The 27,594-nt window shown below is 42.8% G+C and overlaps 2 protein-coding genes across 5 annotated transcripts in view; both read right to left on the bottom strand.

The window, feature by feature from the left end:
• LOC112850975 (acyl-coenzyme A amino acid N-acyltransferase 2-like) lies at positions 1–24,198 on the bottom strand. 3 transcript variants are annotated; one of them, XM_086683612.1, is made up of 4 exons: positions 24,145–24,198; positions 6,768–7,261; positions 6,331–6,533; positions 1–3,116 (listed from the first exon to the last, which is right to left on the bottom strand). In XM_086683612.1, the coding sequence occupies exons 2-4, from the start codon at positions 7,228–7,230 to the stop codon at positions 2,523–2,525; spliced, it is 1,260 nt and encodes a 419-aa protein (XP_086539738.1). In that variant the 5' UTR covers positions 7,231–7,261; positions 24,145–24,198; the 3' UTR covers positions 1–2,522. The 3 variants fall into 3 exon arrangements, with proteins under 3 accessions (XP_086539738.1, XP_086539737.1, XP_025770267.1); XM_086683611.1 differs by having other exon boundaries at positions 24,091–24,166; XM_025914482.2 differs by lacking the exon at positions 24,145–24,198 and adding an exon at positions 19,268–19,705.
• Positions 23,081–27,594, bottom strand: part of LOC112860692 (bile acid-CoA:amino acid N-acyltransferase) — a 19,125-nt gene continuing 14,611 nt past the window's right edge. For both annotated transcript variants that reach the window (XM_086683614.1, XM_086683613.1), the window contains exons 4-5: positions 27,359–27,561; positions 23,081–24,225 (exon numbers count right to left, since the gene is read on the bottom strand). In XM_086683614.1, coding sequence (XP_086539740.1) covers positions 23,629–24,225; positions 27,359–27,561 — 800 coding nt within the window. In that variant the 3' untranslated portion in view covers positions 23,081–23,628. The remainder of the gene's footprint in view (positions 24,226–27,358; positions 27,562–27,594) is intronic.

Here is a 27,594-nt window from a genome sequence, read left to right on the forward strand (position 1 = left end):
GTGTTTATTCAATATTGAGAGACAGAGAGCACAAGCATGGCAGGGGCAAAGACAGGGGGAGTCACAGAATCCGAAGCATGCTCCAGGCTCCGAGCTGTCAGCACAGAGCCCGATGCAGGGCTCGAAATCACAAACCGTGGGATCATGACCTGAGCCGAAGTCACACTAACTGAGCCACCCAGGCACCCCTGGTTAAGTTCACGTTTAATAGTGTTGTTAGACATAGATCTAAGTAGTGCAGGGCACTCCACATTACATGTTGTCATGAAACACATCATGTAAAAATGACCTTTGTTAGGGGCGCCTGGGTGACTCATTAGGTTAAACATTTGATTCTTGATTTCTGCTCAAGTCATGATATCATGATGGTTCATGAGATTGAGCCCCAAGTTGGGCTCTGCACTAACAGTGTGGATCCTGTGTGGGATTCTCTCTCCCCCTATCCCACTCTGCCCCTCCCCTGCTCTCTCTCTCTCTCTCTCTCTCTCTCTCAAAATAAATAAACTTAAAGAAAATAAATTTTTAAAAAAGGGGTGGCTCAGTCACTATAGCCTCTGACTCCTGATTCCAGCTCAGGTCATGATCCCAGGGTCCTGGGATAGAGCCCAACATCAGGCGCCCCATTGGAAATGGAGTCTGCTCAAGATTCTCTCTCTTTCTCCCTCTGTCCCTGTCCCCCACTCATGTGCGTTCTCTCTCTCTCAAAAATTTGTTTTAATTTAATTTTTAAAAATGACCATTTTAAAAGACGCTAAGTTTGAACAGTGGGTTCAAGTGGTAACAATGTGATCCCTCCACTGCAAAGTTCCTCACCCCTTCCCCTTATAATCAATAAATATCTATAGTATGCTACTTTGTACTTTGGTAAAATGACTCTTTGATTAAGTTGGGGGTGGGGAGTAAATCAGAAACTGTTTAGAAATTAACGAAATGAGAACACTGGATGTCAAGAAGCCAGAAAAATAAACACAAAAATGGCAGAAGGAATGGTTTGATAAAAATAACAACAACAACAACAACAACAACAACATCAACAGAGGGGCTCCTGGGTGGCTCACTCGGTTGATTTAGGCTCAGGTCACGATCTCACAGTTGGTGGGTTGGAGCCCCTCATTGGTCTCGCTGCTGTCAGCACAAGGCCTGCTTCGCATCCTCTGTCTCTCTCTCTCTCTCTCTCTCTTTCTCTCTCTCTCACTCTCTCTCTCTGCTCCTTCCCTGCTGATGAGCGCTCTCTCTCTCAAAAATAAATATTAAAAAAAACAAACAAACCCAGAAATCAAGGAATCAGGAAAAAAAAGACTTGACCAATAAACAAACCAAAAACTGTTCTTGGAAAAGATCAATAAAATAAAAAAACATATTTGGCAAGTCAGACCAAGAGGAAAAAAGAGAAAGCATGCCAATAGATAACGGGATATGTGCAACTTCTAAGTGACAAATGTGTTCTATAAAACATAGGTGAAATTCTGAGAAAATATAAATGGCCAGGTTGACTCCAAAAGAAAATTAAAACTCAAATTAGTCAATATGAGAAAATCATGTAGTAAAATTAGATGCAAAAGCAAAATGAGTCCATTAATGAATGTCATTCACCCCATTAACAGATTGAAGGCAGAAAGCAGTATGAAAATAATGACCGCAAATTCTGATACAGTAATTGCTATGTATCTATTCTATTTGCTATTCTAATTGTTTTAAATACATTAATTTCAATAAATGCTACAAAGGCACATGATTAAATTCAACCCCAGTCCTTATTAAAAATGGCAAAAAGAAATATATTTTAGAGATGAAAAGAAACATCCCTATTCTGAGAAAAAAAATACCTATTGGAAATCTATAGCAAGCATTACATTTGATGGTAGCATTAGAACTTTTCATATCAAATGTCAGAAACCCGGTTTTTTGTTGTTGTTGTTGTTGTTTAAATTTTTATTTATTTTTGAGAGAGAGACAGAGCGTGAGCAGGGGAGGAGCTGAGGGGAGGGAGACACAGAATCACAGGCAGGCCCCACGTCCCAAGCCATCAGCACAGAGCCAGACGCGGGGCTTGAACCTACAGACTCCGAGATCATGACCTGCGCCGAAGTCGGACACCCGACCGACTGAGCCACCCAGGCACCCCGAGAAACCCAGTTTTAAACAGAAAATGTTTTCCACCACTTGCCAAGTCCCAGGGAATTCACCTAGATTGGCAAATACCTGGATCCAAGGTATCCCTAACTGGGGTACAAAGGTTATTCAATTTGCAAGGGTATCACAATTTTGAGACAGCGATGTGCCCTGCTGGTACATATAAACTAAGATTCGGTTTACAAAAATTCAAATCACATACAAATTTGTTCGAAATAGTTCATATGCACCTGTGCCCTTGTCCTTTGATTTTGTCCAATTTCCTTCCAGTTGGTCCAAAATAACTGTGAATCTAGAGAAATCAGGAGAGCCCCCTCTTTCCGTCATATTCCTGCCTTACTTTCATTGTCTGTCTCCCCAGTACATCACCACCCTTAGCCCTTCCTTGCTCAGAGTTTGCTTCTGGTTTGAGTAAGGTGTTCCCTGAAGAATTTCTGGATCTCTCCCCAGGAGTGCTCCTGGGCTGCCGCATGGGCAACAGGGTCCCCTCCCCAGAGCAGGATCCCGGAACCGAACCTGTGTGGGGAAGCATAACACAGGGGTGTGTAGGGCGGTTCTATGAGGTGGCCCGCCCCCGGGTATACCAGCATCCTTCCATTGTTTCTCCCATGGCTCCTCAGCTGGTCCAAGGCCTGCTCAGCATACTCCCTGCTATTCAAGCATTCATCACCGTCTCCTACAATGAAGAGAATCGCACCCTGGGCCTTTTCGATGGGAAGCACACTCTTCCGATTCAGTTCATCCCGGGCGTCCCCCTTGTAGTGGCGGAAGCGCATAGCTCCTAAAACGTCAATCTGCACGCGCTCCATAAACGAGGGGATGGGTGTTATAACCAGATCTTTGTACCTGAGCGGAAATTCATAGATGGCGTTGGGCCCATTGATGCAGATGGTGGCTACCACCTGCTTCATGAAGCAGGCCATGGCCAGCGCGATCTCTACACCTTTGCTCACGGAGATCACTCCGATTCCTGGCTTTTGGATCTGAAGCACAAAATAAAGGGAACCCATCACATGCCATACTCGAAGAAGCCGCCTTACAGGCCAGTAAGCTAGTGTGAGCAAACAGAAAATATTGGATGAGAGTCCTGGCACTCGAGTTTACCAGCTTCTATGACTGAAAACATTACCTACCTGTCTGCCCTCTGAAAGCCTTCTTGTCTTATGGGGGCGTTAATATTACCTACCCTGCAGGATTGTTATGATGATCTAGTGAAACAATAGAAATAAAAGCCATGGGGCGCCTGGGTGACTCAGTCGGTTAAGCCTTCAGCTTCAGCTCAGGTCATGATCTCACAGTTGGTGACTTTGAGCCACGCGTCCAGCTCTATGTTGACAGCTCAGAGCCTGGAGCCTGCTTCCAATTCTGTGTCTCCCTCTCTCTCTGCCCCTCCCCTGCTCGTTCTCTCTCTCTCTCTCTCTCTTTCTCAAAAATAAATAAACAAACAAAAAAGAAATAAAAACTCTTCATCAAAGGCAGAGTTCTGTAAAAGCAGAATCTAAATGCACCAGCAATGTTCAACATCAAGTGAGTACAAGCAGGTAAACTTCACAAAGAATCAAATTCTTCTCTCTGGCTAGGAAAAGAGATTTCCCTAGGTTCTTTAGAATATTTTGTGTTATTCATATTTAAATAGCATTTTACAGCAACGGAGGTTTTGCACATCCATTAATCTAAGAGCTAGATTAATGAAAGCATTGGGGGTGTAAAGATGAAGCCTTGGATTCTATAAACAATTGAATCCCAGTGCCCAGTCCAATAGCAAAAGTAGTAGGCCGTAGAAGGGGGTCCTTAATTCTGTGGAAGGCTGAGGGAACAGAGGGAAGGGAGAAGTTAGGAAGATGAGTAGGGAAAGGTGTTAACTAACTCGAATTTTTTTTTTTAATTTTTTTTTTTCAACGTTTATTTATTTTTGGGACAGAGAGAGACAGAGCATGAACGGGCGAGGGGCAGAGAGAGAGGGAGACACAGAATCGGAAACAGGCTCCAGGCTCTGAGCCATCAGCCCAGAGCCCGACGCGGGGCTCGAACTCACGGACTGCAAGATCGTGACCTGGCTGAAGTTGGACGCTTAACCGACTGCGCCACCCAGGCGCCCCCACTAACTCGAATTTAAATAAAATCTTGTGGGGTGCCTGGGTGGCTCAGTGGGCTCAGGTCCTGATCTCATGGTTCATGGGTTCAAGCCCCGCATCGGGCTCTGTGCTGACAGCTCGGAGCCTGGAGCCTGCTCCAGATTCTGTGTCTCCCTCTCTTTCTGCCCCTCCCCTGCTCACATTCTGTCTCTCTCTCTCAAAAATAAGTAAACATGAAAGAAAGAAAGAAAGAAAGAAAGAAAGAAAGAAAGAAAGAAAAAGATCATCCTAGGGTCAGGTACCAGGCACCTAGGGACCTCTCCTATACTTAAATAAATAAGTAAATAAATAAAATCCTGGGGGGAAATATGAGTAGGGAAAGGAAGGGCATTTTGGAAAGACAGTAGCAAATACATTGCAACCTGATATGTTTACTTTGCTTACACTTGTATGCCCAGCACCTTTCTTTTATCAGATCACCTGAAAAAAAATCTTTTTTAATTAGAGCTTTCCAAGATCCAGTTTTCATGTTTCTACTTCAATAGTTCTGAGTGGGCCCAAGAATCGGATAATATAGCATATCCATGGGGAAATCCAGTGGGCTCCCATATCTGGGAACCATCCATAAGAGGACAGGACTGGGGCAAGGGATGAGAGCAAGGGACGAGAGATAGGAAACTACACTATGGCGGTACCACAGTGAGGCAGTGATGACAACAAACTAAAACAGTGGCCTGGACGGTGGACAGGGTGTGAGGTATTGAGAAAGATTCAGGAACAGACCCTAAAACACTTTGGGACTGGTTGAGGATGTGGGGAAGGGAGAGGGGTAAAATCAGATGGGCAAAGATGACAAGGTGGATTTATTGAGAGTTTACTATATATGCCGGCCCCTCAGCTAAGTGCTCTACACGTAAGTTGTCTCAGCTTGTCCTTCCATAATAGCACTGAGATTCAGGAAGTTTACAAGCCCTGCTTAAGGTTACAACAGTATCAAGGGGCAGAGGTGGGAACTGCACCTCTTCTGATGAATCTAAATCTAAACTGAATTTTGGGGCACCTGGGTGGCTCAGTCGGTTAAGCATCTGACTCTTGGTTTTGGCTCAGGGCATGATCTCATGGTTTCATGGGATCAAGCCCCGTGTTGGGCTCTGTGCTGGCAGCTCGGAGCCTGCTTAGGATTCTCTCTCTAAGCCAAATATGCTTAGAAAAATCACCCATTCACATTCATCACCTGATAACAAAGCCTCTGGGCCATGGATGACATTTTCAATGGTACAACAAGACTTGACAGAGTTCTAAAATGATCCTTCCTTTCCAGATTCCATTCCCTACCCTGGCTTCTAGACTTGGACACTTATTTTGGGCTTAGTTCTGTTCCTAGATCTGATACCTGAAGAGCTAATTCAGCTAATCAGATGGTGCAGCCACATCCATTTTGCTGATAATTCTGCTCTAATCCTGTGGCCCAGCTCTGAAACGGAACTTCTGCATGTTCTTAGTCTCGGGACTCTTTAGTGTGACTTACTCCAGTATTACCCCATGCAGAGACCATCACTGAAGTTTGAAAACACTTCAAGTCAGAGAATTCATGATTTGAGATCAGCGGCTGATGAAAATTGAAGAGCCACTGATGAACAAGTCACATGCACTTCAAATGTGAGGACTCTTGGCTTTTTCTTCCCATTGAAAATGATCATAATATATCCACCATTTATTGTCTTTTGTGCCAGTAAGTTGATCACCACCGATCCCAACAATCCTACAAGGTAGATATTATCATCCCCATTTTAAGAGTAAACTCTGCTATGCCCAAGTCTAAACAGATTGGTAAAATAGGCAAAACAAACATTTATGTTTGTTTTTTTTTCACTATAATGTTGCAAGGTAGAATGAAAAGTATTTTAAATACCTTGGATTGGGGTGTCTGAGTGGCTCAGTCAGTTAAGCGTCCAACTCTTGATTTCAGCTCAGGTCATCGTATCACAGTTTGTGAGGTTGAGACCCACATAAGGGCTGCTTGGTATTCTCTCTTTCCCTCTCCGACCCTCCCCTGCTCATTCACACTCTGTGTCTCTCTCTTTCAAAATAAGTAAATAAACTTAGAAAAAAAAATAAATACCTTGGGATGAACTAATAGCCAGTTAGCAGCTTCCTCAAAATATTCCAGGTCGATCTCCTCCAGTGTTTTAGGCAGATCTTCATAGAGAAAATATGCTAATGCCAACACCGCAAAGCCATGGGTAGCCAAAAGACTGGCCCGAAATTCAACCAGACCCCCTCTGCCCCCAAACAAATCCACGATTCCTGGGAAAGGACCTTCCCCTGAAAGCAACAGAAAGAAAAGAGAATGGAATCAGAAAGAGTGAAAAGAGGGCCCCGTGGATATCAGGGGAAGTACGGAATGAGCAACGTGATTTCCACCTTCACTCACACACAAAATAGCATGTTGGTTTTAAACGATCGTGTATCGAAATATTCTCCAATAATTTGATGCCATTTGTTTTTGTTTTTATATTTGTCAACAATGTTTTCCATATCACCAAAGATTGGCCTCACCTGGAGGGAGAAAAAGGGCTCCTCGCACACGACCTTCTCGGATCTGCACCCGCTGTATGCCAGGGCCTGAGAACCAGCGCTGTACCGTCTGGCTGGCCCTAGGCTGATCTGTGGTGGAAACTTGCAAATAAACTGAGTCATATAGGTTCAGAGTGACATAAAAGGGGCTGTTCATCACATCCTGCTTAATCAGCCTCCGGAAAACCTTCTCGGGCTTCAGAGACCAGAAGAGACCCATCGGGTGGACCCCCACATAGTCGCCTCCAATTGAAGGAGCCTCTGTTAGGTCCAGTTCGCCAACCTCGTTCGCCTTGTAGAAGGCTTTAGACTGGTACACATACCCTTTCTCATCCTTCAGGGATGCCGTGAGGGTCACTATCTGCAACGGGGACAGGCCTGTCACTCGGATATGCACTGGCTCATCTGCAAGGGCACTTGCCGGGGTGGCGGTCAGCTGGAACATTGACAACTGGCAGAGGGAACTGTAGTGTGCCCTGTAATGTGAGAGGAGACTTTGAGTTGGAGACTGAAATCCCAGGAAAAAGACCAAGACGAGGCTTGCATTAGGTCTGGCCAAGTTCTGCTTCTAGAGACCTCATGCAAAATACACACAACATTTCCAGGAGGGAAAAGGAGACATGCAAGAGGACACATTATTCTCATTTTACATATGAGGAAACAAGTTAAGTGACATGCTTCAAACCTCATACATAACAGTAGAACTGGAAATTCAAGCTAAGGCTGAACCACAGCCTCCTGCCTTATCCATTATAACACTGTCGTAAACATTAGTTTTATGGTTTGGGGTAAGTTGAGCTTTAATTCCTCAGTTAAGATAATACCCATGTGATCTATTTTACAGGGTATTTGCCAGGATCTAAGGAGGTAACGCATGGTAGAGCACTTACAGGAAAGATCAGTGCTGCTTTTCAATCCCCATACCTAGCTGGGGCAGAGTTACATAAACAAGAAATATACTAGCATGTTGTTTCTTTTTTGTTTTAGTTTCTAATCCATCCCTGCCATCATAAAACCAACCTTCAGCTCTTTTTCGAGTTCCCATTATTTATTCTTTTCACAGGAAAATAAAACTCCATGATCTTGTCTCTGCTTTTCTGCCTTTCCAATGGGGTGATAAATGTCAAAATGCTGTTTGTAGTAAAGAGACTATAATAGACACTGGATCATACTCCGTTTCATTAATGAGCAAAATGTGGGGCATTTCCTCCTTCCTTACATTCCTTCTCCTGTCCTTTCTTCTCTCTTTCCTCCCTTCCCTTCTTTCTTCCATTCCTCATATCTACAACAAATTTGAACCTGTTTACAGATAACAGATACAGATAGAATAAAATAAAATAGAATGGGGAACATATGAACAAAATCAGAGACATTGGTCAAAGAAACCCTGGAGCATGAAAACTAGAGCTTTTTGTGAGCTGTAGTAGGTTTGGCCCTAAATAAATTAGTGATAGCCAGAGGAGAAAAGGCAATCTGGGCAGTTTCATTGTTCTCATTATTCTCATAGAAAAAGTTGCCAGTTCCTCAGGGAAAAGGAAGAAGTGAGACCTTTCCAATATTTAGTTCTGAAATAGATTTCTTATATTAAACTTCGACATAGGTATGCACCATTTCTTCAACAAGATCTTGATGCAAATTGTAGTGATAGAACTGCTTTCTAGAGCCCAGAGATGGATACCCAGCAGCTATGTTTATACCATGTGACCTCAACCTGGGGCCATTGCAATGGATACCTGATACAGTATGTGCCAGAGATGTTTTCCCTTTGCCTATTTAGAATGGGGGCCCAGAGGGGCACCTGGGTGGCTGAGTTGGTTGAGTGTCTGACTTTGGCTCAGGTCTTGATCTCACCGTGAGTTTGAGCCTTATATCAGGCTCCTGTTGTCAGCACAGAGCCTGCTTTGGATCCTGTCTCCCTCTTTCTCTGCCCCTCCCCTGCTCAAGCTCTTTCTCAAAAATAAATTAACATTTTAAAAATTAAAAAAAAAAAAGGGGGGGACCCAGAGATCACCAGTCACTCTGACTTGTCAGAAATTCCTCATAATGGTCACTATTATTCTATGTCTACATGTTTGCTATTTCCACCAATGTATATGCAAGAGATTAGAGTGAAATTTCCTATAAGAAGCAGTTCTCTCAAGAGAAGATACCACTTGACAGGTCAACAGTGGGTGCTTGTGAATGGTGTCTCAGGTTTCCCCATGAAAGACTAGGAAGGGACCAGATGGTCATCAACCCTACTGTCATTGCCCTTGGAATATAAGCTAAATAAAATCAGCATCTTTCACAAGTTGACAAGGCAGGGAGGACCCTTATGAGGATTGGGTAGGGATCTAAGGCAAAATTGGACAGATTGCCTTTCCAGAAGTTGGTTGTAAGTCTAACAGACCTCGGACTTCTCAAGCCTATGTGTCATCCCTCCCTTATATATTCAAGAAGCAAGAAGAGTCCGGGATTAAAATACACACACATAACACATACATATGTGTGCATGCACACACACGTGGAAGAAGACTTTGTACCTCTACACCAGGGCTTCTCAACTGGGGTTCTGAGGAGCACTGAGGTTCTGCAGAATGTCATGAGGGGGTTCCACTAGAGTTCTTAGTTGAGGAAAAAAGAAAGTTTTTGAATTTCAAGTGTCATGTGATCCTAGTGCACTCAAGGATGGATAGTGACTGAGCAGTCCTATCAGTGATTTCTTTACAGGTTTTTCATCCCATAAGGGCAGTGGGCAAAAGGATCATGTTCATTTGACTAAGTTCATTTTCAGTTTTGGATGCAAGATAGAGGAGGCTCTTGACGGTTAGTGAGCACTACGTTGCACGGAGAGAAGGGTGGTAGGCTGATCACATTTGCCTCTCCTTCCTGATTTACCTACTCCAAACTCCCTTTATGCTTCATGAAATGAGTTAAGGGAATAGACTCTATTGGTGTAAGAGAAAATCAGAGGGAAATTTGCCTTCTGAAAAATGAATTCTTATGCACTGCAACTCAGCTGCCCTCTGACACTTTGCTATTATTTATAAGCATTGCCAAGTGTGTGGACAGTGTAAGAAAAGCATTGTCAAGTACGGATGGGACAAGAAGAACACTGTGATAAAGAACTGTTTTTTCAAGAATTTTTTCACACCCTGTTATTTATTATGCCACTCTTCTGTATTTTAGTAAGCATTTGCCTTTTGCAAACATGTCTGAAGGTCCAATAGGCTGATTTTTGAAGATTTTTTAAGTTCCTGTTTTCCCTGTATTCCATTTCTATTATCTTATTCTCATTTGGATCCCAGCTACTCCACATATTATGACAGGGATTAACACCTTTGTCAGTTGATAAGGCTTATTGCCTCTCGGAACCAGACCCTCATAGACTTTCACAATAAGCTGTAAGAAGCCTTAAAGCTTATCCTGTCCAATGCTGTATTGTCATCATTATCAATAAAGCACCTACTGTGCACAGGGAAGAGGAGTCTCCACCATGCCATTCAGAGCACTTAATATATTACTGAACCTTATACTAGAACCATTTATGTTGAGCTTTCACTTTCCTGTTAATCTGTAAGTCTCTTGGGGGCAGGATCTGGTCTGACTTGTCTTTGTCCCACCTGCTGCGCATGGAGTCCTTTACAATCCATGTATTCAGTAAATGATTATCGATTGTGCTGTCCACTTCATTCCCATAAACTCTCATCCATTTATCCAATTCTTCCTCCCTGTTTAGTCTTTTGCACTCCCCAGTCTAATCTCTGCAATGTCGTCAGACAGATCTTTACAAAACACAAAAGTAATCAAATCACTCTCCTGCTTTATACTTTCAATGACAGCCAGAGTCATTAAAAGGTGAACTCTAAGTGTTGGGAGAAGATGGCGGTGTAGGGGGACGCTGGGCTCACCTCGTCCTGCTGATCGCTTAAATTCCACCCACATATGACTAAACCAGAAAACCGCCAGAAGACTACCAGAACAGACTCTCTGGAGACAAGCATAGACAAGAGGTCCACGGAAGAGGGTAGGAAGGGCGGAGAGGCGGTGTATGCTACATGGACTGGCAGGAGGGAGCCAGGGCAGTGAAAGGGCAGCCCGCCCAGCAAGGCAGAGCCCCCAAAGTCTAGCTTGCAAAAGCCGAGGGGCCAGACTGCATGAGTTCTGACAGCCAGCGGGACTTAACATCTGGAATGTTATAAGTCAACAGCTCTGCTCCGAGAGTGGGAGGGCGAGAGGACACCGGGAGGGAGAGGTGTTGAGCCCTGGAAGACAGAGCTCAGCTCAGCAGGGGGACAAAGTCGCTGGCCAGTGCCATCTCCCTCTCCCATCCCCCAGCTGAAATCCCAAAGGGAACCAGTTGCCCAAATTTGCTTGCACCGCGCAAATACTCAATGCTGTGCTTCTGTGGATCCATCCCTCTGACAGGTCTGCTTGCCTCCCTCTGGTGCTGCAGGGCCCCTCCCGCAGGGGACCACCAACAGCAAAGTGAGCTAAGCCTGCCCCTCCCGCCCCAGTGCAACCAGATCCACCCCAGCTAATACACCAAATCCTATCGAAGCACCACAAGCCTGGCAGTGTGCAAGTAGCCCAGACAAGGGCCACACCACTCCACAGTGAGTTGTGCCCCTGGGAGAGGGGAAGATAAGGTACATACCAGTCTGATTGTGGCCCCAGTGGTGGGCTGGGGGCAGATATTGGGTCTGACTGCAGCCCCGCCCAACACAAGTTACTCCAGACAGCACAGGGGAAGTGCCCTGCAGTTTGGAGCCACTGCAGGGACTACCCAAAATGATGAAACAGAAGACCTCTCCTCAAAAGAAACTCCAGGAAGTAGCGACAGTTAACGAATTGATCAAAAACAATTTAAACAATATAACAGAACAAGAATTTAGAATAATAGTCATAAAATTAATCGTTGGGCTTGAAAAAAAGCATAGAGGACAGCAGAGAATCTATTGCTACAGACATCAAGAGACTAAGAAATATTCATGAGGAGCTAAAAAATGCTATAAATGAGGTGCAAAATAAAATGGAGTCGACCATAGCTCGGATTGAAGAGGCAGAGGAGAGAATAGGTGAATTAGAAGATAAAATTATGGAAAAAGAGGAAGCTGAGGAAAAGAGAGATAAAAAAAATCCAGGAGTATGAGGGGAGAAGTAGAGAACTAAGTGATGCAATCAAACGGAACAATATCTGTATCATAGGAATTCCAGAGGAGGAAGAGAGAGAGAAAGGGGCTGAAGGTGTACTTGAACAAATCATAGCTGAGAACTTCCCTGATCTGGGGAAGGAAACAGGCATTGATGTCCAAGAGGCACAGAGAACTACCTTCAGACGTAACTTGAATCGATCTTCTGCATGACATATCATAGTGTAACTGGCAAAATACAAGGATAAAGAGAGAATTCTGAAAGCATCTAAGGATAGACAGGCTCTAACTTACAAAGGTAGACCCATAAGAGTAGTGGCAGACCTATCTACTGAAACTTGGCAGGCCAGAAAGGAACAACAGGAAATCTTCAATGTGATGAACAGAAAAAATATGTAGCCAAGAATCCTTTATCCAGCAAGTCTATCATTCAGAATAGGAGAGATAAAGGTTTTCCCAAACAAACAAAACCTGAAGGAATTCATCACCACTAAACCAGCCCTACAAGAGATCTTAAGGGGGACTCTGTGAGTGAAATGTTGCAAGGACCACAAAGTACCAGAGACATTACTACAAGCATGAAACCTACAGACATCACAAGGCCTCTAAACCCATATCTTTCAATAATAACACTGAATGTAAATGGACTAAATGCTCCAACCAAAAGACACAGGGTATCAGAATGGATAAAAAAACAAGACCTATCTATTTGCTGTCTACAAGAGACTCATTTTAGATCTGAGGAAACCTTCAGATTGAAAGTGAGGGGATGGAGAACTATCTATCATGCTACTGGAAGTCAAAACAAAGCTGGAGCAGCCATACTTATATCAGACAAACTAGACTTTAAATTAAAGGCTGTAACAAGAGATGAAGAAGGGCATTATATAATAATTACAGGGTCTATCCATCAGGAAGAGCTAACAATTATAAATGTCTATGCACCAAATATGGGAGCCCCCAAATATATAAAACAATCACAAACATAAGCAACCTTATTGATAAGAATGTGGTAATGCAGGGGACTTTAATACTCCACTTACAACAATGGATAGATCATCTAGACACAGGATCAATAAAGAAACAAGGGCCCTGAATGATACATTGGATCAGATGGACTTGACAGATATATTTAGAACTCTGCATCCCAAAGCAACATAATATACTTTCTTCTCGAGTGCACATGGAACATTCTCCAAGATAGATCACATCTTGGATCACAAAACAGCCCTTCATAAGTATAAAAGAATTGAGATCATACCATGCACACTTTCAAACCACAATGCTATGAAGCTTGAAATAGACCACAGGAAAAAGTCTGGAAAACCTCCAAAAGCATGGAGGTTAAAGAACACCCTACTAAAGAATGAATGGGTCAACCAGGCAATTAGAGAAGAAATTAAAAGATACATGGAAACAAATGAAAATGAAAATACAACAATCCAAATGCTTTGGGATGCAGCAAAGGCAGTCCTGAGAGGAAAATACATTGCCATCCAGGCCTATCTCAAGAAACAAGAAAAATCCCAAATACAAAATCTAACAGCACACCTAAAGGAAATAGAAGCAGAACAGCAAGGATGCCCCAAACCCAGCAGAAAAAGAGAAATAATAAAGATCAGAGGAGAGATAAACAATATAGAATCTAAAAAGACTGTAGAACAGATCAATGAAACCAAGAGTTGGTTTTTTGAAAAAATAAACAAAGTTGATAAACCTCTAGCTAGGCTTCTCAAAAAGAAAAGGGAGAGGACTCAAATAGATAAAATCATTAATTAAAATGGAATTATTACAACCAATCCCTCAGAAATACAAGCAATTTTCAGGGAATACTATAAAAAATTTTATGCCCACAAACTGGACAACCTGGAAGAAATGGACAAATTCCTAAGCCCCCACACGCTTGCAAAACTCAAACAGGAAGAAATAGAAAACTTGAACAGATACATAACCAGCGAAGAAATTGAATCAGTTATCAAAAATCTCCCAACAAATAAGAGTCCAGGACCAGATGGCTTCCCTGGAGAATTTTACCAGACATTTAAAGCAGAGATAATACCTATCCTTCTCAAGCCGTCCCAAAAAATAGAAAGGGAAGGAAAACTTCCAGACTCATTCTATGAAGCCAGCATTACTTTGATTCCTAAACAAGACAGAGACCCCGCAAAAAAAGAGAACTACAGGCCAATATCCCTGATGAATATGGATGCAAAAATTCTCAATAAGATACTAGCAAATCGAATTCAACAGCATATAAAAAGAAGTATTCACCATGATCAAGTGGGATCCATTCCTGGGCTGCAGGGCTGGTTAAACATTTGCAAATCAATCAATGTGATACATCACATTAATAAAAGAAAAGAAAAGAACCATATGATCCTGTCAGTTGATTCAGAAAAAGCATTTGACAAAATTCAGCATCCTTTCTTAATAAAAACCCTCAAAGTCAGGATAGAAGGAACATACTTAAACATCATAAAAGCCATTTATGAAAAGCCCACAGCTAATATCATCCTCATTGGGGAAAAATTGAGAGCTTTCCCCCTGAGATCAGGAACGCGACAGGGATGTCCACTCTCACCACTGTTGTTTAACATAGTGTTGGAAGTTCTAGCATCAGTAATCAGACAACAAAAGGAAATCAAAAGCATCAAAATTGGCAAAGATGAAGTCAAGCTTTCACTTTTTGCAGATGACATGATATTCTACATGGAAGACCCAACAGACTCCACCAAAAGTCTGCTAGAACTGATACATGAATTCAGCAAAGTCGCAGGATACAAAAATCAATGTACAGAAATCAGTTGCATTCTTATACACTAATAATGAAGCAACAGAAAGACAAAGAAACTGATCCCATTCACAACTGCACCAAGAATCATAAAATACCTAGGAATAAACCTAACCAAAGAGGTAAAAGATCTGTATGCTGAAAACTATAGAAAGCTTATGAAGGAAATTGAAGACGATAGAAAGAAATGGAAAAACATTCCGTGCTCATGGATTGGAAGAATAAATACTGTTAAAATGTCAATACTACCCAAAGCTATCTACACATTCAATGCAATCCCAATCAAAATTGCACCAGCATTCTTCTTGAAGCTAGAACAAGCAATCCTAAAATTTGTATGGAACCACAAAAGACCCCGAATTTGTATGGAACCACAAAAGACTCTGGATAGGATTAAATACCTATCCATCAAAGGAATTTTGAAGAAGACCAAAGCAGGAGGCATCACAATCCCAGACTTTAGCCTCTACTACAAAGCTGTCATCAACAAGACAGCATGGTATTGGCACAAAAACAGACACATAGACCAATGGAATAGGATAGAGACTCCAGAATAGGACCCACAAAAGTATGGCCAAGTAATCTTTGACAAAGCAGGAAAGAATATCCAATGGAAAAAAGACAGTCTCTTTAACAAATGGTGCTGGGAGAACTGGACAGCAACATGCAGAAGAATGAAACTCGACCACTTTTTTACACCATTCACAAAAATAAACTCAAAATGGATAAAGGACCCGAATGTGAGACAGGAAACCACCAAAACCCTAGAGGAGAAAGCAAGAAAAACCCTCTCTGACTTCAGCCACAGCAATTTCTTACTTGACACATCTCCAAAGGCAAGGGAATTAAAAGCAAAAATGAACTATTGGGACCTCGTGGAGACAAAAAGCTTTTGCACTGCAAAGGAAACAATCAACAAAACTAAAAGGCAACCGACGGAATGGGAAAAGATATTTGCAAATGACATATCAGAAAAAAGGGCTAGTATCCAAAATCTATAAAGAGCTCACCAAACCCCACACCCGAAAAACAAATAATCCAGTGAAGAAATGGGCAGAAGACATAAATAGACACTTCTCTAAAGAAGACATCCAGGTGGCCAACAGGCACATGAAAAGACGTTCCATGTCACTCCTCATCAGGGAAATACAAATCAAAACCACACTCAGATATCACCTCACGCCAGTCAGAGTGGCTAAAATGAGCAAATCAGGAGACTATAGATGCTGGAGAGGATGTGGAGAAACGGGAACCCTCTTGCACTGTTGGTGGGAATGCAAATTGGTGCAGCCACTCTGGAAAACAGTGTGGAGGTTCCTCAAAAAATTAAAAATAGACCTACCCTATGACCCAGCAATAGCACTGCTAGGAATTTACCCAAGGGATACAGGAGTGCTGATGCCTAGGGGCACTTGTACCCCAATGTTTATAGCAGCACTCTCAACAATAGCCAAATTATGGAAAGAGCCTAAATGTCCATCAACTGATGAATGGATAAAGAAATTGTGGTTTATATACACAATGGAATACTACGTGGCAATGAGAAAGAATGAAATATGGCCTTTTGTAGCAACATGGATGGAACCGGAGAGTGTTATGCTAAGTAAAATAAGTCACACAGAGAAAGACAGATACCATATATTTTCACTCTTATGTGGATCCTGAGAAACTTAACAGTATCCCATGGAGGAGGGGAAGGAAAAAAAGAAAAGTTAGAGAGGGAGGGAGCCAAACCATAAGAGACTCTTAAAAACTGAGAATAAACTGAGGGTTGATGGGGGTGGGAGGGAGGGGAAGGTGGGTGATGGTTATTGAGGGCACCTGTTGGGATGAGCACTGGGTGTTGCATGGAAACCATTTTGACAACAAATTTCATATTAAAAAAATTAAAAAATAAAAAATAAAGGTGAACTCTAAATCCTCTGGCCCAGCATTGAGACCTTTAGCAGGGAATGGCTTCATGACCACACCCTGGAGAGCTTCCAGGCATTCACTGGCAAAACTTGTACCACTATGACCTAAATCTGGATGGAATGCCTTGTGACTCTGCCAGGAACATAGCAAGGTAGATGATCTTTAAAGGAGGCTTCACAAGATTGTTTTCTCACTTGTTTTTATCTTAAAATATAATTGAAATGTGATAACACATTAGTTTCAGGTATACAACATTCAACAAGCTAACCAAATGGTTAACAAACTAACCACATTACCAAATGGTCACCCCGAAAGGTTTAGTTACCACCTGTCATCAGACAAAGTTATTACAATATTATTGGCTATATATTCCCGATGATTGATTTATTTTATAAGTGGAGGTTTGCAGCTCTTATCTGTCTCTCCCTATCTTATAGGAGACTGCCGCGAGACAGTTTTCCCATCCACCTCCCTGGTTCCAGAGAGGCACAGGACTTTCTGGCTCACACCCACACCCCCCTTCAAGGGCAGAGCCACAGGCTCTGTGACCATTTGCTGCAGTCTGGAGTTGGTTTCTCAGCAACAAGGCACCTCACAACTCTGTTGAAGTCATGAGGCCCCTTTTGTTTCAATGCCATTATTTCAGGGTGTTAAGACAAGGACTCGGACAGCTGGCACTTTCAGTTTCTCTTGCCTCCACTATCTATGTAAGTAATAAGCTGTCTGGAATCTAACAAGGGCTTATTATTTCTTTACCAGCTGAATCTGTCAGTCTTGGATTTGAAGTTCCCTTTGTTTTTGGTGCCCTTTATAATCTGATGCAATGAAAGCCTTTTACAACTAACCCCAACCTATTACCAGTCCAACCAACCATCTTATTATAAAACTTAGTATATGATATTGTAAAAATCTGCTTCTTTATCTCTCACCCTTTTTGTTCTATCCGAGATAGTAGCCTCTAGCCACATATAGCTAATTAGATTTCAATTTATTGGGGCGCCTGGGTGGCGCAGTCGGTTAAGCGTCCGACTTCAGCCAGGTCACGATCTCGCGGTCCGTGAGTTTGAGCCCCGCGTCGGGCTCTGGGCTGATGGCTCAGAGCCTGGAGCCTGTTTCTGATTCTGTGTCTCCCTCTCTCTCTGCCCCTCCCCCGTTCATGCTCTGTCTCTCTCTGTCCCAAAAAAATAAATAAACGTTTAAAAAAAAAAATTAAAAAAAAATTCAATTTATTAAAAATAAATTAAATTAAAATTTTAATCCCTCAGTTACAGTAACCATTTTAATTGCTCAAAAGCCCACATATAACTAGTGGTTACTGCATTGGACAATGCAGATATAGAATATTTCCATCACCCTAGAATAGTCTATTAACACTAGATTATAAATTATTCTTCAAGGGCAAGAATTATTCCTTGTCTAACACTCTATTCTTCAGTTTCTAGAATAGTTCCTGGCACATAGTGATTGCTCAGTAAGTGTTTGAGGAATTAAAAGGAAGAATAAAAGATAGATGGAACAGTTTAAAAAAAAAAAAGAATAAAAATTTCTCCGAGAGAGTATGAAGAAGAACGGAAACCCAACTGAATTTTCATAGGTTACTTCTGAAGAGGTGAGACTCTTCAAAATGCAACGGAATAAAATCTCCAGGCTTGCTCACTTCTCTGCAGCCGAAGGCTACACCCTGCACGTTGCAGAGATTCCAGGAAGCCAAAGCCACAAAGCAGCCGAAGGGCAAGAAACCAGCTGCGTCACACAGGATCAGCCCTGTGGTGGTTGCAGAGACTTGGGCAATCTGGAAGCAACCCGATAGGAGCTGAGAGCTGACAGCCATACTGTGGCATAAGTTCCAGGCATCCAGACTCCCAGGGTGAAGGGTATCAAGGCTACACTCCAGGGAGACTTTGACCCATCAGGAGAAAAGGCAGTTAGGAACTGGCCCGACACTACCGCAGCAGGAGGCAGGAAAAAAGGAGAGCAAAAGGTCACCCACAGAAGTTAAAATTACCAGTCAAGAAACAGAATGTCATTCCCTCTAGGGGCTTTTTGCTCTTCATCACAGGCACTTCCTCCCCCTCCTTCCAAGCAAGAAATCCCAGAGGAAGATTTCTCCCATCAAGAAACAGTCTCTCCCTGGAGCACCTGGGTGGCTCAGTTGGTCAAGCGTCCGACTCTTGATTTCGGCTCCAGTGGTGACCTCCCGGTTGGTGAGATGGAGCCCCACGAGGGTGCTGTCAGCATGGAGCCTGCTCTGGATTCTCTCCCTCCCTCCCTCTCTCCCTCTGCCCCTCACCCTCCCCAACTCCCTCAGAAAGAAAGAAAGAAAGAAAGAAAGAAAGAAAGAAAGAAAGAGAGTCTCTAAGTTCACATTAGCAGGATCCTGACTTTTACAGCCAAGTGTGCAGTTTGCCCCCAAAATAGTCTCAAACAGTCTCTTGTTGGGTGGATGCATCTGACATATCTGCCTTTCCAAGCAACTGGCCACCCCGGGGCGTTAACTGCAGGTTCCTCAGAGAGCTGTGCTGCCCATCCAGACGAGAGGAAGGCAGCCAAAGGAAAGCCGCCTTCCCAGGTACCAAGCGGCTGAAATACAGAAAGGACCTTGTCTGCGGCATCCCCACATCCCCGACTGCTGCACACTCACTCACCCTGAATTCCTCTGCAGGAAGCGGCCTGGAGCAGGACGGCTTGCTGAGCCAACAGGAAGCCCTTCTGCTTTTGCTGACGTGTTCTCGTTCGAACACCCCAGCCCACGCTTCCAAGGTGAAGTTGTGTCACAAAACTATCAGCTGCTCCTTCCTTCTATAGGTCCCCTGTGAGGGGACTACCAGCCGGTGTTGCCGAGGGGTCAGGACAGAGGCTTAGTGGAGCTGCTGCACCTTTCAGTCCCACTGGTTCTTGTGTTTCATCACACAGCTCTGGTTTCTAAGCCTCTCCCTGACTCCTCCTCTCAATCCCTGGCTCTGGTCTCCTTTACTCCAAATCCTTTTCTATTTCCTCCTCTAAGTCATTGGTCTCTTAGGCAACTGCCTTTTTGATAGTGTCTAACAAGGTAACTCCCAGTTACCCAGCGTCAGAGCCCAGAGTGTGGGCTTAACGCTCACCGGGGGCCTGTTAGGTAAAGGTTCCTGGGCCCTGCACCTGGAGGCTCTGACCAGAATAAGGCTCCAGGATCTGTATCTTTGACAGGGAATCGCCAAGGCATATTCTGGTGTGCAAACCACTCTTCCAAGGGACCGCAGAAGCCCTCCCAGTGCAAAAATGCCTCCCCGGGGCCAGAATCCCTGAAGTCCGCCCTATGGTTAGTCTCATGAGTCAATGTCTCTTGTCAAAGTGTACAAGTCATCAAGTTTACAGATCATGGCCTATGCTTCCAGGTTGCCACCTGCTTGAGGGAGGGTACCATGTCTTTTCACTTTTGCATCTTTGGCAGCCCGTGAGGTGCGGCTGGAAGAACACCCGTCTCTGGAACCAGAGACCTAGATTGGAACCCTCTTTAGCAGTGTGACTGACCTCAGGCAGATTGCTTAACGTCCCTTGTGCTTCAGCTTTTTAAACGGGAGTGATACATACATGTATTACAAGTGAAATACAAGCCTCGAGGAGAAAGGGCTGCTCTTGGAAGTCATGGACAGGCTGAAAGTTCTGAGAGAAGAAAACGGTGTGTTGGCACACAGCCATCACACTGGATGAGAAGTACCTAGGCAGGGTAGCAAGGTTCCCAGCCGAGTGACTAATTCCCAGGAGCAGATCCCAGGATGGGATGTGAGGTGGGTGAGGAAGGCAGCAGAAATTAGTATCACTTTTATGAAGATTCTTTTTTTTTTTTTTTTTTTTTTTTTTTTTGAGAGAGCACATACATGCAAGCAGGGGAGGGACAGAGGGAGAGGGAGAGATAGAATCTTAGGCAGGGTCCACACAGCGCAGGACTCAATCTCATGACCCATGAGATCATGACCTGAGCCAATATCAAGAGTTGATCACTTAACTGAGCCATCCAAGGTCCCCATTTTCATAAAGATTCTAAGAGAAGTGCAAGAAAAGGTGAGCAGGTCATGATGCTTCAGCACCCAGGTAATAAAGTGAGGAGCAGGTTAGACGGCATAGACCCAGGTCTTCTCCACTCTGCTGCTCAGAGCAGAAAACATCAGAAAACCATGGGCCCCTAAGGGATGTGGCCAAAGAAGACTGGGGACACCGGATGGTAAGGTGATGACTATGTAGAAAAGAGGCATCCACAGTTACTAATAGCAGGCATGCACCATGCAGAAACAGCTGAGGTCCTCTCGGGAGGAAGGATATCTAGCTCCAGTCTGCCTTCAGACTCACGAATGCAACACCAGCTCTTCCCTGGGTGTCCAAGCCTGCTGGCCTACCCTGCAGATTTGAGTTCCCACAATCACAGGAGCCACTTTCTTAAAATCAATCAATCTCTCTTCCCCTCTCATTATGCACACCCTCTTAGGGTATATTGACCAGGCCTGAGAACATAACTGACTTAAGACAGATTCAGAGGAGAAAAACATGCAAATGTATTTAATATAAGTTTTTATGTGTCACGGGAGCCTTCATAAGGAATGAAGAGCCAAAGAAAGAGCAAAACCTTCCTGCGAGTGTCTCTCCACTTCTGATTTGTGAGTTTCAGAAGCTCCCACATTCTCACGGTGCTGGGCACGGAAGGCAGCTAAGAGCTGATGGCCAGCAGGTCGGCCCTGGGATCATCATGGTGTAGTGTAAGCTGACCCTTTAGCATAGCATATGGGGTATATGCATCTACCAGGGACCTAACAGAAGACACGACTTACACTCAGAGAATTTGCAAGGGCAATAAAAGCCAAGTGGAGCAAATGCAGAGAGTGAGAGTGGGTTGGCCAGCTGGCCTGGACCATGCCAAAAGGACAGGTACATCGATGTACATAAGAGGCCAATGCCTGGAGATCAGACTAGTTACATTACTAAAAGGTTAGAGAAGCTGGTCAAGAATGTTATTTGATCCGCATTCATGCCAATCTTTGTAGTAGTGATACTGAAAAACTATGTGGAAAAAAACCACAGAACCTTCTTGGTTTTGAAAAACCATAAAATACAGGGCACACCTAGTTGGCTCAGTTGGGACAGCATGCGACTCTTCAGCTCAGGGTTGTGAGTTTGAGCCCCATGTTGGGGGGAGAGATTAGTTAAAAAATAAAATATTAAAAAAAAAAGAAAACCCATAAGCTAGAAATCAAGGGATATATATCAGACCAAACACTAACAGCATACCTCATAGTCATTCTTCTTAAAATCCAAAACAGGAAACAAAATAATTATACCCATAGGGCACCTGAGTGGCTCAGTCAATTAAACATCTGACTTCAGCTCAGGTGATTATCTTAGTTTGTGAGGTCTAGTCCTGCTTAAGGTGAGCTCAAGCCTCACTTCGGGTGAGCCCCACTTCTCTCTCTCTCTGCCCCTCGCTCATCTGTGCCCTCTCTCTCTCAAAAAATAAAAATAATAATTATAATAATTATACCCATTAAACCCACCATGATAACTATTATATAGCGTATGGCATATACAACTAATGCATATAACATCTAACATATATAGTTGTTAGATAGCATATAGCACAGGAGATATTAGCCATTGCAATTACACGATTATTATAGCCAAAGGAGTGACATATTCTAATTGACTAGGTCTGGGAGATGTGAAAACTTATCTGAATGAGAAAGGAGAGGCTAGTAGCCTCAGTCATACTGAATGGAATAATTTTATGCCCAACATAGGGAATATCAGACATCAAATAAAAGAAAAAGAGTTTAGGCAGATACAATGAAGTGTCCCCATGTGACTTCTATTCTAATTCCTCACTGGCTCCCCCCATCACACCTACAAAATCATTCAAATATGTTTTTGCTGGTTTATCTTCACTTGATTATCTACTAATCACCTTTCACATCCATCCATTGCAATTCAGTAACTCAGGAATATTTGGATGGTGACTTGCCCCTTAGAGAATGTGTACTTGGACAAAGTAATCTGGATTGTTCTAAACCCAGGGTCATCAAACTGTGCCCTGTGAGCCAAATCCAGGCTACAGCCTGTTTTTCTGCTGCCCAGAAGCTAAGAATGGCTTTTACCGTTGTAGATACTCAGAAAAAAATGAAAAGAAAATTACTATTGTGTGACATGTTAAAATTATATGAAATGCAAATGTCAGTGTCCATAAAGAAAATTTAATTGGAACAGAGCCACAGTCATTCATTACAGCCTGTGCTGCCTTTGTGCTTTAATGGAAGAACCCAGTAATAATGACAGAGACTTTATGTATGGCCCACAAAGCCAAAAATATTTGCTATCTAGTACTTCATAGAAACAGTTTGCCAGCCCCTATGGTACACAATCCACACCCTCATGGCTCCTTTCCTAAAATGCAATTCTGTGAATCTCAGATTGTTTCTTTCTTAAAATGCTGTATGTTTAGACACAAAAATTATTTCATTTTATTAGCATTTGTTGAATTTATTGTAGACCGACTCAATCATGTTACCCCCATATCAGCTTCCATATTGCCTTAAAATAATGCTCTAGTTTTTCAGTGACAATGATGTAACCATGAGCCATGAGCATATTTTCAATGAGAAATCTAAACATATTTAATTTGAGTTTTAAGAAATCAGCAAATATGAGCACCTGATTCTACACACGTCTGTTTTATAAACCAGGGGATTCTGTAGTTCATTTTGGTAACTTTCTTCCTCCAGAGAATTGCTATTATAATTATAAACTGGAAAATTTTAGGGCAGGTAGAGCCCTAAATTTATTTTTCGAAATAGAAAATCCTCTGTGTATGATGCTGGATTAAGTGGGAACCACTTTTCCCTTTCCAGGTCAAGACATGACCATTGCCATCCTCTTGCTTTCTCTTATTATAACCTCCCGCAATAAGAGGTCAAAGACATTGTTCCATGAAAATCAAGTGAAGGTCTGATATTGCTTCTCTATTTCTCAGGAACATTTTCTCTTCTCAGAGTTGACTGGTCACAACTGGAATGAGATGCTTCCTGAGAAACTTCTGGATCTCCTTCCAAGAATGCTCCTGTGCAGCTGCATGCAGGGTCACCTCTCCTCCCCACTGCATGAACAGGTGGAGTTTGGAGAGCTTTGAGGCACAGCACAGTGGGGAATAGGGAGGCTCTAACATGTGGCCTGCCCCAGGGTATGATAGCAGGGTCCAATTGTCCTTCCCATTTCTCCTCAACTGTTCTGTGGCTTGCTCAGCATATGCTTTGCTGTTGATACTCTTATCATCTTCTCCCACAATGAAGAGGAAATGTCCCTGGGCCTTTTCAATGGGGAGAAAAAAGCTCTCACTGGCTTTACTTCTAGCTTCCTCAAAACAATACTGGAACTGTGCTAACCCTAAGGCATTGATAGATACTAACTCTGGAGAGAAGGACAAGGGCTGACTAATTTGACCGCGATATACCTGTGGAGTGCTAAATACAAAGTTGGGTCCATTAATAAGCACGGTGGCTATGACCTGTTTTAGGTGAATAGCCATGGAGAGTCCAATCTCTGCTCCTTTGCTTATGGAAACTATCCCAACGCCTGGGCCAAGGACCTAAAAATAATGAAAATGAGACATTGATTTTATCCACCATTTAGCAAAACCCTACCATCTCAAACAACCAAAGAACTTGAATGGCCAATCGGAATCAAGCAAGGATTAATCCCACCTACATGCCCAGTTCTAGAGTTCTGAAATATGTAATGTATGTTCAAAGGAAATACTCCTTCAAGAATATGTCAGGCTTTCCAAATTAAATACTATGAATTCAGCATGGTGTTAGGTGCTGAGTTTAAAATGCCCTAAAGAAATACCAATGTAGTAGGGAAAATAAGAAAAGGGCACATAACTATTGTGAATAGTATGAGTCAAGGTATAGCTGATTGGTAAACTTTGTTGTATCAATACTGGGGTCTCTAAAGGTCATAGGAAAGGCACTCTGTAGGAAAAGACTGAGGAAAAAAGGTAAAATTGGTAAAATAGAGCATTGAAACACGAACAGAGGATTCTACATCTGCTGTGGTTTCCAAAGAAGGTTTCTCCTTTGGAGAAAGGTTTCATGAAGGAGGCTTGGCTCAGCTTCCTCTTCCCTGGTCAGTCACCAAGCAGGCATTTTTAGATCGTCCACCCTGTACTAACCACTGGGGGACACTGAGGGGAAAAAGGCACAAATCATCTCTTACCATCAAGGAACTCACTATCAGGTGGAGAGACAGGAGGGCAAAAACAGACAATTAGAGTAACTTACAAATTCTGCAATATAAGAATGCATAAGCAAGGCTGCCAACCCGGATTATCAGGGAATAAAGGCAGGATCAGAGAAAGATTCTCAAAGGAAATAGGCTATGAATTGGGTTTTTATATTTAAAAAATTTGAGTTGGGGCACCCGAGTGGCTCAGTCAGTTAAGTGCCTGACTCTTGATTTCAGCTCAGGTCATGATCTCACGGTTCAAGGGATCAAGCCCCGCACTGAGCCACACATCAGGCTCCATGCTGACAGTGCAGAGCCTGCTTGGGATTCTCTCTCTTTCCCTCTCTCTCTGCCCCTACCCTGTTCTCTTTCTCTCAAGATAAATGAATTAATTTTAAAAAATGGGAACAAACAAGAAGGAATGGTATTCTATGCTGTGTATAGGCTCACTAACAGGAGCCATTCTCTTCTTATTTTGAGGGGCATGTATCCAGTCCCAAGGGATAAGTTCTGATGGATCTGAACCTAGTCCCCTTTTCTATGTATGTTTTCAGGCTCTCTTGTAAGGCCAGTACATTCTACCTAAGATCCTACCCTGCATATTAAGTGGGGTGACGTGAATCATCTCCTTTTGAATTGAAAAGAGCTCTCAAGCTCTGAAGTTCTAGGTCTTAATATAAAAGATATAGAGTCACATCACTGCAATGAGAGATGAGAACCCAGAAAAGATCTGGCCAGGGAAGACAAAGTAAAAGGAAGTATAACATGCATGAACAACATGGTATAACAAAATGACACAGCCATCTGCAGCCTTTTGGCAGAACACTAACTCTCGTTACAATTTCTGCCACCAAATTTGGGATCAGGGATTTTAGGATGCTTAAAATCAACAGATGGAGAAATAAGACCTACAAGGAATTGAAAGATCTGTGGTCTATCCTCCCACAGAAGAGAGCATGAAGCAGGTTTAGTGCAAGTACCAACAGCCTAGGAAAGAAATCTGGTTTCCAGGTCTCGTTTAGTCATTGACTATCTAAGTGACATTGGTAAGATTACTGATAAAGAAGTCATGCAGCAAGTATAAGAGGAATCAGGCTAAGAAAGTGAAAAACCGAATCACACAGCCTCTTCATCTCTCAACTAAGTTAAGCAGAAACTCAGCACAGTAACATTGCCTATTTGATAGCTCAAGGACAACTCCATTATATGCATCAAAAATAGCTTTTTAAAAATTCAATGCATTGGGGCACCTGGGTGGCTCAGTTGGTTAAGTATCCAACTTGAGCTCAGGTCATGATCTAACAGTTTGTGAGTTCAAGCCCCACGTCGGGCTCTGTGCTGACAGCTCGGAGCCTGGAGCCTGCTTCAGGCTCTGTGTCTCCTCCTCTCTCTGCCCTTCCCCTGCTCATGCTCATGCTCATGCTCATGCTCATGTTCTGTCTCTCTCTCTCTCAAAAATAAATAAACATTAAAAATAATTAAAGATAAAATAAAAAGTAAAAATTCAAAGCATCAATAGATCGTCAGTGATCATAGCCCATCTAATTACTACAATTCTAATCATATTTTGGTGATCCTGATATGAAATAGGATGTGGTACAGAGACTTAATTTTACTTAGATCAATTCTTTTTAAGAAAAAAATATTAGCTGGGGCACCTGGGTGGCTCAGTCAGTTAAGCAGCTGACTTCGGCTCAGGTCATGATCTCACGATCTGAGTTTGAGCCCCACGTTGGGCTCTTGTGCTGGCAGCTTGGAGCCTAGAGCCTGCTTTGAATTTTGTGTCTCCCTCTCTCTCTTCCCCTCCCCCTCATACTCTGTCTCTCTCTCAAAAATAAATAAACATTAAAAAAAAGATAAAAACATTAGCAATTAGCAAGGGCTAACATGCAGCAACCCTACAGTAGCAGCAAATCACATTTTAAAATTTAAAGAAGGTATAGACTAGAAAGAACTATAGTATTATTTTTAAGGCCTCTCAAATAGCTAAAAGTGCAGACTCACTCCTCAAGAAAGACAGACTATCTTTCTGGTGAAGTCTGGTGATTAAATAATTATCAGAGAGGTGATGATAATAATAATTACATTTATTGAGGGTGTAGTATTGCCAGTGACTATAGTGAGTACTTTGCTTGTATTATCCCCTTAGATAATTCTCACAAGAGCCTTACAAAATAGCACCCCTGCCATAGTATTTAATAGATGAAGAAACTGAGAATTAGAGCATGTTAGTAGCTCGCCCAGATTCCCACAACCAGACGGGACGGAGCCAGAAAGGCAACCCATTTCTGTCTGAATCTAAAGCCATTGCATTTTGATGCCATCATGGACACAGGCTAACTTCCCATTTTGTCTTTCTGAGCAGAAGACATTGGGTGTGAAAGAAATCATGTGAATAATATGGGTATGTATATAGAATCATACTTGGAAGTTAAAGGGTCACAGAATGTTATAGTTATTTAAAAACAGGAACTGAAAGAAAAGGCAAAAATTACCTTCGGATGTCTCAGGAGAAAGTTGACAGCTTCTTCAAAATATTCTAACTCTATTTTTTCTGGGTGTAAAGGCAGATCTTCATAGTCACAGTAGGCTAAGGCCAACGCAGCAAAGCCATGACTGGCCAGGAGACTGGCTCGGTATTCAATCAGCCCACCAATACCAGCAAACAAGTCAATTACCCCTGGGAAACGGCCCTCTCCTGAAAAAGAACAAAACAAAACAGAACTGGATA

This window comes from Puma concolor, chromosome D4 (genome assembly GCF_028749965.1).
Source record: "Puma concolor isolate L17-30 chromosome D4, mPumCon1.1.hap2, whole genome shotgun sequence".
NCBI classification, from domain to species: Eukaryota; Metazoa; Chordata; class Mammalia; order Carnivora; family Felidae; genus Puma; species Puma concolor.

Bases quoted from the DNA above. Each gene is read 5' to 3' on its own strand.
- LOC112850975 (XM_086683611.1), bottom strand. From the start codon at position 24,122: ATGGACCCAACTTTGTATTTAGCACTCCACAG. The intron at 6,534-6,767 runs GTGAGGCCAATC...TGTTGCTTTCAG, and splicing joins AGCCCTTTTTCTCCCTCCAG to GGGAAGGTCCTTTCCCAGGA. The intron at 3,117-6,330 runs GTATTTATTTTT...TTTGTGCTTCAG, and splicing joins GGCTATTAGTTCATCCCAAG to ATCCAAAAGCCAGGAATCGG.